The 14543-nt window shown below is 32.6% G+C and overlaps 1 protein-coding gene across 1 annotated transcript; it reads right to left on the bottom strand.

The window, feature by feature from the left end:
- Positions 1 to 6822: 6822 nt before the first annotated feature.
- LOC123892900 (cell division cycle protein 48 homolog) lies at positions 6823 to 11425 on the bottom strand. The gene is made up of 9 exons (XM_045942775.1): positions 11266 to 11425; positions 10980 to 11145; positions 10130 to 10358; positions 8790 to 9556; positions 8469 to 8690; positions 8287 to 8358; positions 7912 to 8193; positions 7416 to 7775; positions 6823 to 7305 (listed from the first exon to the last, which is right to left on the bottom strand). The coding sequence occupies exons 1-9, from the start codon at positions 11292 to 11294 to the stop codon at positions 7006 to 7008; spliced, it is 2427 nt and encodes an 808-aa protein (XP_045798731.1). The 5' UTR covers positions 11295 to 11425; the 3' UTR covers positions 6823 to 7005.
- Between the last annotated feature and the right edge of the window lie 3118 nt (positions 11426 to 14543).

Here is a 14543-nt window from a genome sequence, read left to right as displayed (position 1 = left end):
TATTGACGATTGACAATATTATTTAAAAGTCAAAAATCACGATTCTTCTTGTATTTACAGCTAAAACTATAACACAAACAATGTCAGTTGAGTAGGAGTTGCTTCATCTGATCTCAAATAAACAAAAATTATCTTTCCAGGTTCATTGAATTATTTATATATTTGGTTTACATTTTATTCTAGTTAATTACTAATTTATTTTCAAATGTGCTATGATTTTACCAACCATAAATTAGTTCAAATAACAAGGAATTTACTGTAAAAAAAAAAAAAGGAATTTAAACCTTTTTTAAATAAGACATCCTTAAAATTTTATGCACATATATACTACTATACTAGGTTATGTATAATTGTCTAATCAATTGCACTTTATTGCCATAGGTATTATCAGGATCTGGATTCTCTCATATTACTTCTCTGATGCGGATTTATTATGCGCCAACGTACGCTGAATTAATCTGGCTCCACACATTCTCTCTCTCCCTCCCTCCCTTGCACTATTTTTTAATAATTTAACTCTTACAATATTGTAGCTATTAGATCGTGCACAAGAGAATAATATTTTTTTTTACAAACAAAAAACAACGATATTCATTCATTCAAATTGATAGATATTACATCAATCAAAATCATTACATATTCAAAATCGCTAAAAACTAAAAATGATGAATCTGCGAACAAGCTCACAACATCTGAGGTAATAGCATAAAACGGCTTTATCTTTAAGCCTACAATTGATATGACGAAATACAAGTATCCGGAATAGTCATGTCTTCGGATCTGCAATGTTGAAGACGCTAGAGTCATTGGATCTGTATTGGATCTGGATTGAAGCAAATCTGCAAATCTGAACAAAACAAACACCGTATAAAGACGGGACTCAAAACAAGCACCGTACAAAGACGGGACTCAAAACAAACACCGTACAAAGACGGGACGTCAAACAACACCGGACATATAAATCACAAAGATGAAAAACTCAAACGAACTCAAGAATATGTGAAAATCATTTATTTAAATAAAAACGTAATTGAAAAAGGATCAAGTATTGATCCAAAATCACCCCTCTCTAATGGATCAAGAGGGGTAACATATTACATCTCTACTACTTTGCCGCCGCTCAAAAGGAAAAAAAACCTAATTTTCTTGTTTCTTCTTCTTGTACAAGAGAATAATCGATCAACCGAATATCTGATTTCATATTATAATCATGCAATTTTGATCTTTGAAAGCAAATTAGGTCCTCAAAATCTCTATCTTAATTAATCACTACAATAATACCTACTCTTCATACATACTTTGACCCGGCTAACATAACAGATATATGGTGCATTTGATCTGCTAGAAAACATGAGATTGGATTGTATAATTTTTGTTGTATCCTATTTGACTTAGAAATTGGTTGTGGGACTGGACAAATTATGTAGTAAGGTATAGGGCAAAAACAAATAACAAAAAATGTGTCTCTCACTTAACCACATGACAAATTTTTGTTCATATTACAACTATAAAAAATGCAAAAATATTGTCTCTCTCAGGTACAATTTTGTTCTTTCCTATATTATTTTATTTTGTCATGTACTGTTCTGTCCAATACTTATTGTTTTGTTAATCAAACGCACTCATACATATCTAAAAGTAAGGCTTTGATTGCTTTGAGAGAGTTATAGTAAAGATAGAATTAAAAGAGAAATGATACTTCAATCTTGATTGGATTGCCAAGAATTTTTTTTTTTTACTTAAACCAAGTTAACTCATATCATTATTCAAAGCATTCAAGATACAATCATGGGGTTATGAAAATCACTGCAAGGAGCATAAGAAATACACGCTCGTGCTAAATAATGAGCGCTCTCATTAGCTTATCGTCTAGTAAAAACAACTTTGAAGTTGTTGTAACTTGATAAAATGGTTCTACAATCTTAAATAATAGAACTATATTCATTCATATCTAACGTAATCTACAACTTATTTACAAATCAATTAGTTTAAAAATAACATGTTGTAGGCTAGCAGTTATGGGCATTAAGTAATCCCCAAGTTCAAAAATAACAAAGAATTTTTAAAGAGAGAAAAATAGGTAAATAATTAACTTGAATTAGTTTAAATTATTTCGTTGTTTACGCTTATTTATTTAATCAAATGAAAATAATCATATATTGCTCTTTTACTTTAGGTTATTTTTTACACTCTTTTCATTTTCTTTTTCTCTCATCACAAATCCCTCCCAACAACAAAACATACCTTAAAAATGATTGGTGATACATTACACGCATGAATTTCCATGTGATATTGCCTCTCAAAAAGTTATTTAGTCTAATCAATGATAAGCTCCAACTATATATCTTGCCTCAAATCATGTCTTCAGCATATAGATGGAAACAAACTCACTCCTAGCTTCTCCCTCACAAACTCAATATTCCTTAATTATATTAATTATTTATTATTATATGTATATGTTACACCAACCTTAGGAGACTACGAACTCGTGGGTTGTTTTCCTTTGAGGAACATGAGCCCTATTTCTCCTGCAAACATTGACTTGGGGCCTTTGAGAAAGACCCCTCAATGTCCCGTCATTAAGCATGCAAGCTTCTTAATTTGACTTAAACAAATATTACAGCTATTAACCCACTCTCCACTATATGATGTGATCGATACCAATACCACAATTAAAAATTCCAGCCATATACAAAAAATTGACGGTTGTATGAAAAAATATTGCTCAACCAATTAAAAATTGACGGTTGTATGAAAAAATATTTGTTAAGAGAGGTTAATCTCTTAAATAGATCTTAGTTATTTCGAGAGGTTGTCTCCGTAATTGCGCGTAGAGGGTACTTTTTAGTTTAATTTTTTTTTAAAAACAGACGGTTTTTGTGTTGGGTCAGGAGGGGGCAGCCGGGGCAACATCCATATTGTGCTTAAGAAGCACTATTCAAGTGAGTTAGACACCACACATTAACCTAAAACTTTAAGGTGTTAAGTTTATGAGTCTTCTCATTTATAAAGTGTTCAACCTCCACTTTTCTAAGCGATGTGAGACTTAACTCACACTTACCACAATATTTTGAACATTATACATTAAAAGTGTTCTTTACGGATACTGATTTGGGTATTGAAACTCTCAATATAGATGAGATTTGGGTCTAACTCATCGAAAGAATTTGCCTTTTTTTGGTTTCAAATAATTTGTTGCGAAATCCACTCACGAAAAGTGGAAAATTATGCATTTTCTAGCAGAGGATTTTTTTTTTTTTTGAAATATTAGCAGAGGATTACTTTGGCACAAGATAAATGATAAATATTTAAGCCCGTGTAATTGAAGAAAATAAAAGAAAAATAATTAAATAATATATTAAATGATGCAACTAAATTATTTATTTAAAATTTTATTTTCAATTGTGTATGCCCAAATATCATTTTGGATTGTACTTAAATAAATATTCTTCATTTTTAACGTGCTTCCTAGCATGATAGTTGTATTTGTAACCTTTTACCATTTAAGTTGTTCTTACTAGACAAACAATACTTTATTATCTTGATGGATAACTGATAGTATGTCTTGAGAAAATCATAAAAGTGGTATTATATTCAATTCTTTAAAAATTATCATTTTAAATATGACTAGTATTTTTTTTATTTCTTAACAAATACCCTTAAGAACAAGTTTAAAGAAACTATTTATAAAAAATCAATGTCAAAGAAATTATTTATAAAAATCAATGTAAGATGTACTAACTGAGAGAAACAAGTTTAAAGAAATTATTTATAAAAAATCAATGTTACAACTACAAAGAAATTATTTATAAAAAATCAATGTTACAAAATGATTGTCAAAAACTAATGGTCTATTGAACTGGTGTTATTTTAAATGGACTTCTTAAATATGAAAGGAAAATGTTAAACGGTTAAAAGACATATTTTAATCTTATATATTTCTAAAGTTTTTTTTTTCCTTTCAAAAACAGTTTTGTAATGTTTTTAACACAAACTAATATTTGCAATGTTCATTATTTTCTGTATAATCTTTATAAAAACAAACAGATCATCATTCAAGACCATCTACAAATAGCTCATAGAAAACACAAACAAATTTTGCCATGACAACAATTTCTACAGAAATCTTTCACACATAGACATTGATTATATATATAAAGAAAGTTCAACATCCATAAAAAACTTTAAAGACACAAATGTGTAATCTGTGTAAAACTTTGTTCATGTGAAATATAGCGTTTCAGAATTGAGCAGCAAAGCTTTCAAAAGCTGTCAAGTTATACAAAAAAAAAAATTGAATAATCTTTTCCCCAAATTTTGAAGAGGTTCGCACCTAATGCTTGTCATATAAATAAGGTGAAGGTTAAGGTGGAAAAGGTTGTTTATTTTCCCACGATGGGAAAAGCTTTAATCCTAATGTTGGCGTGGTATGAGTTCTTCCAACGTTATTTCGTCCGATGAGGTTTTAAATCCTAATGTTGCTCATGACTTAGCGATTTTTAAGCAATATTGGGAGGGTAAGGATGCTAGAGACAAATGGCATAGGGTACATACCGATGAGGAAGAGCGAAAGGAAGCTATTAATTTTTTGAAGAACCGCGCTGCTACTATAGAAGAGCCTTTCACGGATGTGGTGTCTAAGACCACGAAAAAGAATCAGCATAAGGGTTTTCAGGTTCATAATACCCGATCTAGGGGTAGGTATCCAGATCGAGTTTCCCTTGCTTATTTTAGTTTACTTTTATTTGGTCTTTTTTTTTTCTTTTTTCTCTTCAATGGGTTTGACTTTAGTCCCCATCTCTTTTGATTTCCTACTTGGAAAATGTTTTGGTCTATATCCCCTTCTCTTTTTGTTCTTCTTGTTGTTTGTTTTTATTTATATATCTTGGGTGTTACATTTGGTTCACTATCTGCTCCACATTTGCTTAAAAAAAAAAAAATTGAAGAATGGGTACCTTTTGTACTAAACACTTTATTTATGTGGTTATTTATAAATATACCCTAATTTAGTTGGCAAATTCATATTAAATTCCTCATGTTAATAAAATGTTTTAAATATGTCTGCAAAAAAAATCATTCAAAAATTTAAGAGCTTAATGATAATTAAACAAATTGGGTTTTAGTAGAGACTAAAAGCCACTAGGTTTTGTCTAGTGGTGAGGGGTTTGAGTAGTATGTTATAGGTCCTGAGTTTGATTACCAGCTCATTGTAAACAAAAAAAAACTATGTGCAAGAAAATATTTATAGGGACTAAAAATATAATAAAAATTAAGGACTAAATTTAAAAGGTCTTCAGGGAGCAAAAACATATTTAACCATTTTTTTAACTACTTAATTAGTAAAAATTATCTTTTAACTAATTGATGAATGATACTTACTAGCCAGAAGCAATGTTGTTAAAATCTCGTTTTATAGACCAAATACATCAATTATTCAATGATTTAATAAGAGAGTTAGAAAATAATAATATTTAGTATTCGTCTATGAAGCATAGACACAGACACGTACACCGGACACGATACAGACACCGACACGTCGACACCGATACAAATTTGGAAAAATGACATAATTAAGTGTAATTATAAGTGTCGGTGTCGGTGTCCGTGTCTGACACGGACACCAACACGTGTTCGACACGGACACCGACATGTGTCCGACACGGACACCGACACGTGTCCGACACGGACACTGACACGTGTCCGACACGGACACACCTAATCTGAGGAGTGTCGGTGCTTCCTAGGTATTCGTGTGTTCTCAATAATGTCTCCTATCTTTATGCACATGTGCGAAATTAAAAAAAAACAATACAAAAAGGATATGAAAACAAGTAGAAACAAAACAAATAAGTAATTATATTTTAATAAAATAATATAATATTTTAAAATTTTATATGATTATTTAAATATAATAATTTTTTTAATAGATCAGTTGAGATAAATTTGTGGACATTTAAATATAATAACTAATTTGATAAATAATAGATGCATAAATATTGTTAAAAATAGAAGATATATAAATAATAGAGGTTTTGTGAAAATAAAATAATAAGGGTTAAAATATACAATTACTTGGTATTTCAATCATATATATATATAATATTCAATCTCCCATGAGATGCATGATTCAAAGAGTCATTTAATACGTGGAAAAAAAAGAGATATACTATTTCTTTATAAGACATATTAATGAGATATAGTTATTGGGTTATTTGTTATTAAAGTTCATGACTATAATCATATTTACCTAATGAAAATGAGAGAAAATTAATTAAATGTGAATTATTTAATAGCTAAAATTAATAATATATTTATTTTGTCATATTTTCTTTAATTATTATTATTCATACCACTTAAATTTCAAAATTAAAAATAAAATTATTAATTTTATATTACTTTCAAAGTTAAATAAGTTAAAATATATATATTTACGAGTTAAGTTTACGTTTCTACTTGGCTAAAACTAGATAACATAGAAACTAGATTTTGAAAACCTTGATCACTAGTTTTGGATCTGAATCATATGAACTGATGGTGATGGGTATAATGAAATTTTCTCATCTCACCCACTCACTTTCTTCCCTACCCCCTAGCAATTCGGAAAACGTTTTCCGAATTTTTTATAGTGTAAAATTTACATTAGAAAAACAGTTCAAAACGCATTTTCCAAATTTTTTTGCGCGCTAAGAGAGTAGACGAGAAAGTGAGTGGGTGGGATGAGAAAATTTCGGGTATAATGACAAAATTTTGGCCACATACTTTGATATCTAATTGTTAGGGAAAAAAATCCAATTTGTAAAAACCGGTTTAAACATGCTATAGGAGGTAAAAACACATTTCCCATCATGAAAAAATTAGAGGACTTGCCCACCTTAACCGTCACCTATAAACAAATGCTTTTAAGCACTGACATAATTATCTTTTAAGAAGCAGACATAATTATCCAAAGGAAGTCTTAGGGACTTCATAAGCACAAGTCATATATAAGACACCACTGATACAAGTTTAACTGTAGAGATCGTCGTCATCAGCTCCGCCAGCAGATGTAAATGGGTCAGATGCACCTGTAGCGGCAGCACCACTGGTTCCAGAATCTGCAAACCTAAACTCAGTTCCAAACCCTCTGGACTGCTGCAATGTTTGGGCAAATGCTTGATACTTGCGAATGTCGGCATCACTCACACTCCTCCTTGCATATTTCATCGATTCCTCAAAGTGAGCTGCCTTAATTTCAGCTACTTCATCTTCAACATCCTCTTCCATGGCCTCAGGGTTCTCGCTTCTCTTTCTCTCTTTTTCAATGTCCTGTCAAGGTAAATTAAGAAATAAAAATGTTAAAAAGATTCAAATTCTATAATTTCAATAGTGAAGGGACTCAAAATATGGAATACTATAAAAGGGAGCCCAGAACTGACCTTCTCAATGTTCTCTCTTATGGCATATTTGCATGCACGCTGGCAAATCTCAGTAATATCAGCACCGCTAAATCCTTGGGTATACTTTGCAAGAGCTCTAATATCAACGTCTTTTGCGATGGGGGATTTTCTCAAGCAAGCTTTAAATATCTGATGACGGGAATCTTCATCTGGGAGGGGGATATAAATCAACTGGTCTAGACGGCCTGGACGCAGAAGAGCTGGGTCTATAATGTCCGGTCGATTAGTGGCGCCAATGATAAAAACTGTTTTCTTTGCCGACATCCCATCCATTTCTGTTAGCAGCTGGTTCAAAACCCTGTCAGCAGCACCCCCAGCATCTCCTACACTACTACCTCTCTGCAGTATAAAGCAAAGCAAAAGTTAGGTAACTACAGCTAATATTCTAAATTCCACCAAATAGTTGGAATGAATGAAGAGTTGTAAAATTTAGACACAGTTTTGCACAAAGTCCAAATCATAGCTAAGTAACAACCTGAGTGGCAATGGAGTCGAGTTCATCAAAGAACAGGACACATGGCGCAGAACCACGAGCCTTGTCAAAAATTTCCCTGACATTTGCCTCACTTTCTCCAAACCACATAGTGAGTAGCTCAGGACCTTTGATACTGATGAAGTTTGCCTGGCATTCATTGGCAATAGCTTTTGCCAGAAGTGTTTTACCACAGCCAGGAGGACCATAGAAAAGAACTCCCTTTGAAGGAGACATTCCAAACTTCTCAAACTTTTCAGGGTGTTCCACTGGATATTGAACAGTCTGCAAAAGAGAACAATATTAAAAGTTCAGATCAGATCCAGATGAAAGGAAACTAGCTAGTGTATCAATAAGTTTATGTAAGAGTTCACTCACCTCTTGGAGTTCTCTCTTAACATTTTCAAGACCACCAATATCATCCCAGCTACAATTTGGCACTTCAACAACCTGGTTCAATAGAGAAGTTAGAAATTATAGATACATCAAATACTTAGCATGGTACAGATAGGAAAGTTTACCCGAGAGAAGAGTGAGAACAAGAATGGATAAATACTTACTGTTTCACGGAGAGCAGAAGGATTGCTTGATCCAAGAGCAGTAGCAAAATGCTCATTTGTCACTGCCATGGAGTTCAAAATTTCAGCATCAATGGTCTCATCTTCCAAGTCAATCACGTCCATTTTTTCTCTGATGCATTGAAGCGCTGCTTCGGTACATAAAGCAGCTAGATCAGCACCAACATAACCATGTGTTTCCTTAGAAATCTTTTCTAAATCAACCTGCAAATGGTACAAAGGAAAATTTTCTTTCAGAACTAAGATCAGTCAAATTAAATCAAATCATAATCTAAACTTAGAGGATATGAATTTCAATATTACATCTTCAGCAAGTTTCATATTTTTTGTATGAATTCGTAGAACTTCGAGTCGCCCGATTTCATCGGGAACACCAATATCAATCTCCCGATCAAATCTTCCAAACCTCCTAAGTGCAGGGTCAATGCTATTGGGCCTATTTGTGGCTCCCATAACAATTACATGGGCGCGTGATTTAAGACCATCCATGAGAGTCAATAGCTGGGAAACTATCCTCCTCTCAACTTCACCATGAGTTTTCTCTCGCTTAGGAGCTATGGAATCTATCTCGTCGATGAAGATTATCGACGGTGCATTCTTCTCTGCTTCCTCGAATGCCTTTCTTAAATTGCTTTCACTCTCACCAGCGAGTTTTGACATTATCTCAGGGCCATTAATGCAGAAAAAGAAGGCACCTGTTTCATTTGCAACTGCTCTAGCAATTAAAGTCTTTCCAGATCCCGGGGGTCCATACAACAGAATCCCTTTTGGTGGTTTGACACCAATAGACTTGAACAACTGTGGGTGCCTCAGGGGAAGTTCCACAAGTTCCCTAATTTGGGCCATCTGTTTTCTTACACCGCCAACATCGTCGTAACCAACCTCATCTAATCGATTCTCATCTTCCCTTTTAATGGGCTCTCCTTCACAGAAGATCTCTGTGTCCGGGGCCACAACACAATACTCATGTGGGTCTGTTTCAATAACCTTGAATTCTACGCTTCTCATTCCCCCTCTCACAAGGAAGAAGTCACCTTTCCTCACTGGTCGATATGCCTCCAGGAAATAAGCTGTAAACATAAAACTGGGATTAGAATGCAAGAAATTTATATGTCATGAAGGTGTTGATGCCAATCAATATAACAAGTACGAATTTAAATTGTGGCCTATTTCCATTCCAAATTTTATAAATTGCATGTATAAATCACAAAGGAACTACTTGGTATGTCAATACAATTTTATCCCAGAAACATGATGTACACACCCTGACAATGGCAGAATTTTTAGAGAAATCAATTATTGACACAATAAAAACAGTACAAAATTCTTACAATCACCTATCATGGATAACTGATTGCAAATTTGGGGTGATAGTAAAAACATGCTGAACATATTTGTATTTCATTTAACAGTATTGTCCTTTTAGGTGGTGATGTAATCTTTTGAGAAATCAAAATAGTAATTATCTAGAAAAATGCTATTTTGAAATGTAATTGTCATTATTCTCAAAGACAAATATCACGTAAAAAAATGGGTATTAGCACCAAAAGAAGAAAAAAATCACTGGATATTGTAAAATAAACTAAAGCAGATGAAAAAAAAAAACCTTACTAAGTACACAATAACACAATTTAGTAACTCACGTTTTAAGTATGCGTCAAAGAGATTGCCCGTCACTCCTTCAATAGTATCGTCCACAGGAAGAATGTGAACTCTCTTTCCATATTTGACATCAGCACATTGATGCACCGAAACAACATCTCCAAGCCTAACCCTAAGATTGTTTCTCACAACCTTGTTCATTCTTATCTTTGGTTCCTCACATGTATCATCAGCAAGTGCAATACAAATAGTATCTTTCCTTTTCTTTCCCTAAAAACCAAAAGCAGCAAACAAAATCATATAAGTAACAAATCACACTCCTCAAACATAACATCATACTTAACCTTCAATTTACACACATTAGCCTAATACAACAAGCATAGCAATTTGCACAATAATTAACAGCATCACACTAAATTTTTAACACAGTATGCATGTTTCATAGTTACAACAAGTTTCACCTTTCATGTATAAAACTTTCCAACTTTCAGGAAACAGTACAACAATCAGCAAATTTCTATAACTTTCAGGTATGTATATGTTTCATAGTTACAACAAGTCACACCATTCAAGCTTCAAACTTTCCAACTTAGAGGTTATAATACAACAATCAGCAAAGTTATATACCTTTCAAGTATGTAAATTTCATAGTTACAACAAGTTACACCTTTCAAGTTTCAAACTTTCCAACTTTTTGTTACAATACAACAATCAGCAAAGTTCTATACCGTTTAAAGCATACATACAGATACTACTCTCTCTCACTAGTCATTCCAAAACCCTAACAACACTAACATAATCGAAAGTACACAAACCCTAACAGACACAACAGTCCTATCAACAAATTGACCTAATTTAAGTCTTAACCCTAAGAGAGAAATTGATGAATACCTTGATCAATATAGTGTCACCGCGGAAGAGTTGAAGCTTCTCCATAGTTTCAGGATGAAGAGCAACAACGGAGTTATCATCGTTAACAGCTTCATCAACAACTAATCGATTAGGTGCCTTTTTGCGTTCCAGAATCGCAGTACTAAAATCACGCTTATTTCCCTTACTGAAAAAAGAAAAGAAAAAAAACAACACAATCACATTAATTAATCGAAATCGAAGAAATTATAGAGCGATTAAGAAGAATGAAAAGGATCGATGAAAAAACGAAGATCGCGAAACATACGCATCGGAGGATTCAGGTTGATTCGCCATGTTGGTTGAGTTTTTGGTTTGAGAATGAAAGTTTAGATCTGAGAGAGAGAGTGTGTTTGGGATTTGGTTTGGTTACTTTTGGGGTGTTGTGGAGATATTTATAGATGGGTTAAGCTTCCTTTCTTGTTAGCAAAGAAATTAATAATATCTTTTTGTTTTTTTGTTTCGTTATTTTTTTTTATTATTATTATTATTATCTTGTCGAATCAAAATTTGTTATTGGCTTTTCATATCTTTACAAAAATTTGGATATAAATCTTTGATAAGCTTTAGTCAAGAAAAAAAAAAAAAAATCTAGAAGCTTCTCTACATTGATTCAATTAATAAAATAATTTTAAAAAAATAGAAAAAATCTAGAAGCTTCTCTACTTTGATTAATAAAAAAAAGTTAAGCATTCTATTTTGGCAATGTACTTTTATTTTGCTAATTTAATAATTATAGTTTAGTATGTCTATTTCAATTTATCATATTTTTTAACCTAAAAATATTCTTTTTTGACAATGGCAAACACTAATAATTTTTTGCACATAAAAACTCTCATCAAATGAATTAATTATGTTCTCTTTATGAAAATTCTTTGAAAAATGATCAACAAACTTAAGGATCTATAGTGTAAGGACCTTTCCAATAATTATGACAATAAGAATAAGAATATTTGAAGACGTTGTTAGTTCTCAACTCTATGACTTCCCTTTATGGAAACTCTTGCTAGTATTTGGGACCAATTCCAAAACCACATTGTGCGACAACTAGAATGTGGTAATCATATAAATTTTATAGTTAGACAAATGAGTTACTTGTGCTTTGTTATTGATGTCGGATGCTACACAATAGTTAGTTGACATAACTATCAATGTGAAAGAGTCTGAAATTGTTAATGATTATTGTAATATTGACTTTGTAAATTCTCATTTTTCTCTACCAAGGCTAGTTAGGTGTTGGTCTTTCCGACGCTGATGGACCTAATCCTGTTGGATGAAAATGCACCAATAGTCGCCACTTTGCGGTTCATAGTGCCTACAAACTTCAATTGGAAATTCTAACCGCATCGAGGAGGGATTGGCAGAAGATTTGGGAATGGATGGGTCCCCTAAAAATCCAAACTTTCATGTGAAAGGCGACACATGAATGCCTCTTAGCCAACTATCGTGGAAGCAGATATAGGGTTGGAGTTTTCACCCATTTGCTTAGTTGTAGGAAGGGCAACAAAACAATATTCATCCATGTTTTGCAAGATTGTGTTTACACAACCAAAGATTGAATTAGGTTAGTTGCTTCAATTCATATTACTAATTTAATTTATTTGAATTTTAGGAACTAAATCTTCAAGAACCTCGACAATTAGTAGTATGGAGCACACACGGAGGGGTGGCAATCTATATTCATGGTAAGATGTTGGAATATTTGGACATGGAAAACAAGTATAGCTTGAGAATGACTTTCATCGTCCCATTGCAAGTAAGACGGGGCTATTACCTTTCTAATCCGTTGAATTCAAGATCGTATTAATCGTCCTTATTAGGTTCACATGAACCACACCTCGCGTGAAGGCAGCATATGTTCTGATTGGTTAACGATATATAGTCTAACAAATGATTTCTTGTTGTCCTTTGTTTTAAAGGTCCCTTCAAGAGAGCTGCAAAATATCTTATTTAAGGACATTTATGGAGTTTGCATATATAGAAATTTTCATTCAATTTCATTTTCCTCTTTGGACTTTTGCATCTTTTTCTAAGCTTGAAAGGTGATATTGAAGTTCGTTTGTAACCCTAAATTTTATAGTTCGTCCTGAAAAAGTCTAAACTTACCATGAGTCAAGCTTTGACAACTCTAGCAACAATTTACAGCTTGAAAAGTGATATTGAAATTCGTTTGTAACCCTAAATTTTATAGTTCGTCCTGAAAAAGTCTAAACTCACCATGAGACAAGCTTTGATAACTCTAGCAACAATTTACACTGTACTTGTGTTGAGCTGCTTTTGCATTTAACATGCTCAATCAAGGGTAAGACTCCTTACATTTTTATACTTTAGGCCTCCAACAAATGCAACAAGCAATGATTTTCATAATGATCAGAATGAACCAAGAACTCATTTATCTATTTCTAGGTTGGTTATCTCCACTATTGCTACCCAACAACTACATTATAGCTTTTATCTTGAAGCAAACAAATAAATTTGCTCATACTTTTGCTAAATCGTTTGTATTCCTCTATTTATCTTCCTCGTCGTATTGCTCTTAATATCCTGGATGAAATTAATCGAATTTTTCTTACTTAAGAAAAAAAAAAATACAAGAAGATCTAGTGACAACACATATGACATCACACATTTAGCTAAAACTATTATTTTTTTTCTTTTTAAAAAGAATGCGTACTCTAAGAAGATTTTTATTTTTTTGGTCAAGTTGCTAGTGACTAGAAATTTTACAGATAAGTGGGATGACCGGAGTTCGAACCTCAGCCTCTTGCATACATAATGCAATGTTTCTGCCATATGAGTTAAACTCGCGGGGACTTGTAAGAAGATAATTTTTTTAAAAAAATCAATATAATAGTAATATAATTTTTAACCCACTTGGGGTTGATATAGTGGTGTTGGCTTAGGTCCTTGGAGTATGCTCCTCTCAATGTCTCAAGTTCGATTCCCCTGGTGCCAATTTTGGTGGGCCAAATCCATACAGAGCAAAAAAAACTCTGGCTTTAAATTGCCCCCCCCCCCCCCCCCCCCCCCCCCCGCAAGTGGGCGGTGAGATTGGTCCCCTTGAATTAGTAAGTCTTTTGGCTGGATACCAAGTTTTTTTTAAAAAATAAATAGTAGTAATATATTTTTTAAATTGTGAATGTGCCTTTTTTTTCTCTTTTCCCACAAGTGAATTTGACTTTTTAAAGTTTAAAAATTGTTCTTCACAACAATTTAGTGGGATTAACTAGGCTCTGTCTGGATTAACTTATTTTTAAGTTTATGCAAATAGCTTATGCAATTTTTATGTATTATTATAAATTTGTAAACGTAGTTTATGATAAAATAACTTATAAAAATATAATTTTCACTAGTGTGAACTTATAAAATAACATAAAATCTAATTTATATTGCATAAACTCCAAAATAAGCTAATCCAAACGGAGCCTAGTCATCTTTAAAAAAATTTATTTATCACACAAAAAAAACTTTTTATTTTTCTCATAATTTTTATTGGTGGTTATTATTGGAAGAAAGTAAAATTATTATTTACTTTCAATGCAAAAA

The sequence above is a fragment of the Trifolium pratense genome, linkage group LG6, assembly GCF_020283565.1.
Source record: "Trifolium pratense cultivar HEN17-A07 linkage group LG6, ARS_RC_1.1, whole genome shotgun sequence".
Lineage (NCBI taxonomy): Eukaryota > Viridiplantae > Streptophyta > Magnoliopsida > Fabales > Fabaceae > Trifolium > Trifolium pratense.
The sequence above is the reverse complement of the archived record's forward strand: the minus strand, read 5'-3'. Positions and strand labels throughout refer to the sequence as shown.

Coding starts and splice junctions, on each gene's coding strand:
- LOC123892900 (XM_045942775.1), bottom strand. CDS start 11,294: ATGGCGAATCAACCTGAATCCTCCGATGC. Junction 8,691..8,789: donor ATATGAAACTTGCTGAAGAT/GTAATATTGAAA, acceptor TACCATTTGCAG/GTTGATTTAGAAAAGATTTC. Junction 7,306..7,415: donor TAAGAGAGAACATTGAGAAG/GTCAGTTCTGGG, acceptor TTACCTTGACAG/GACATTGAAAAAGAGAGAAA.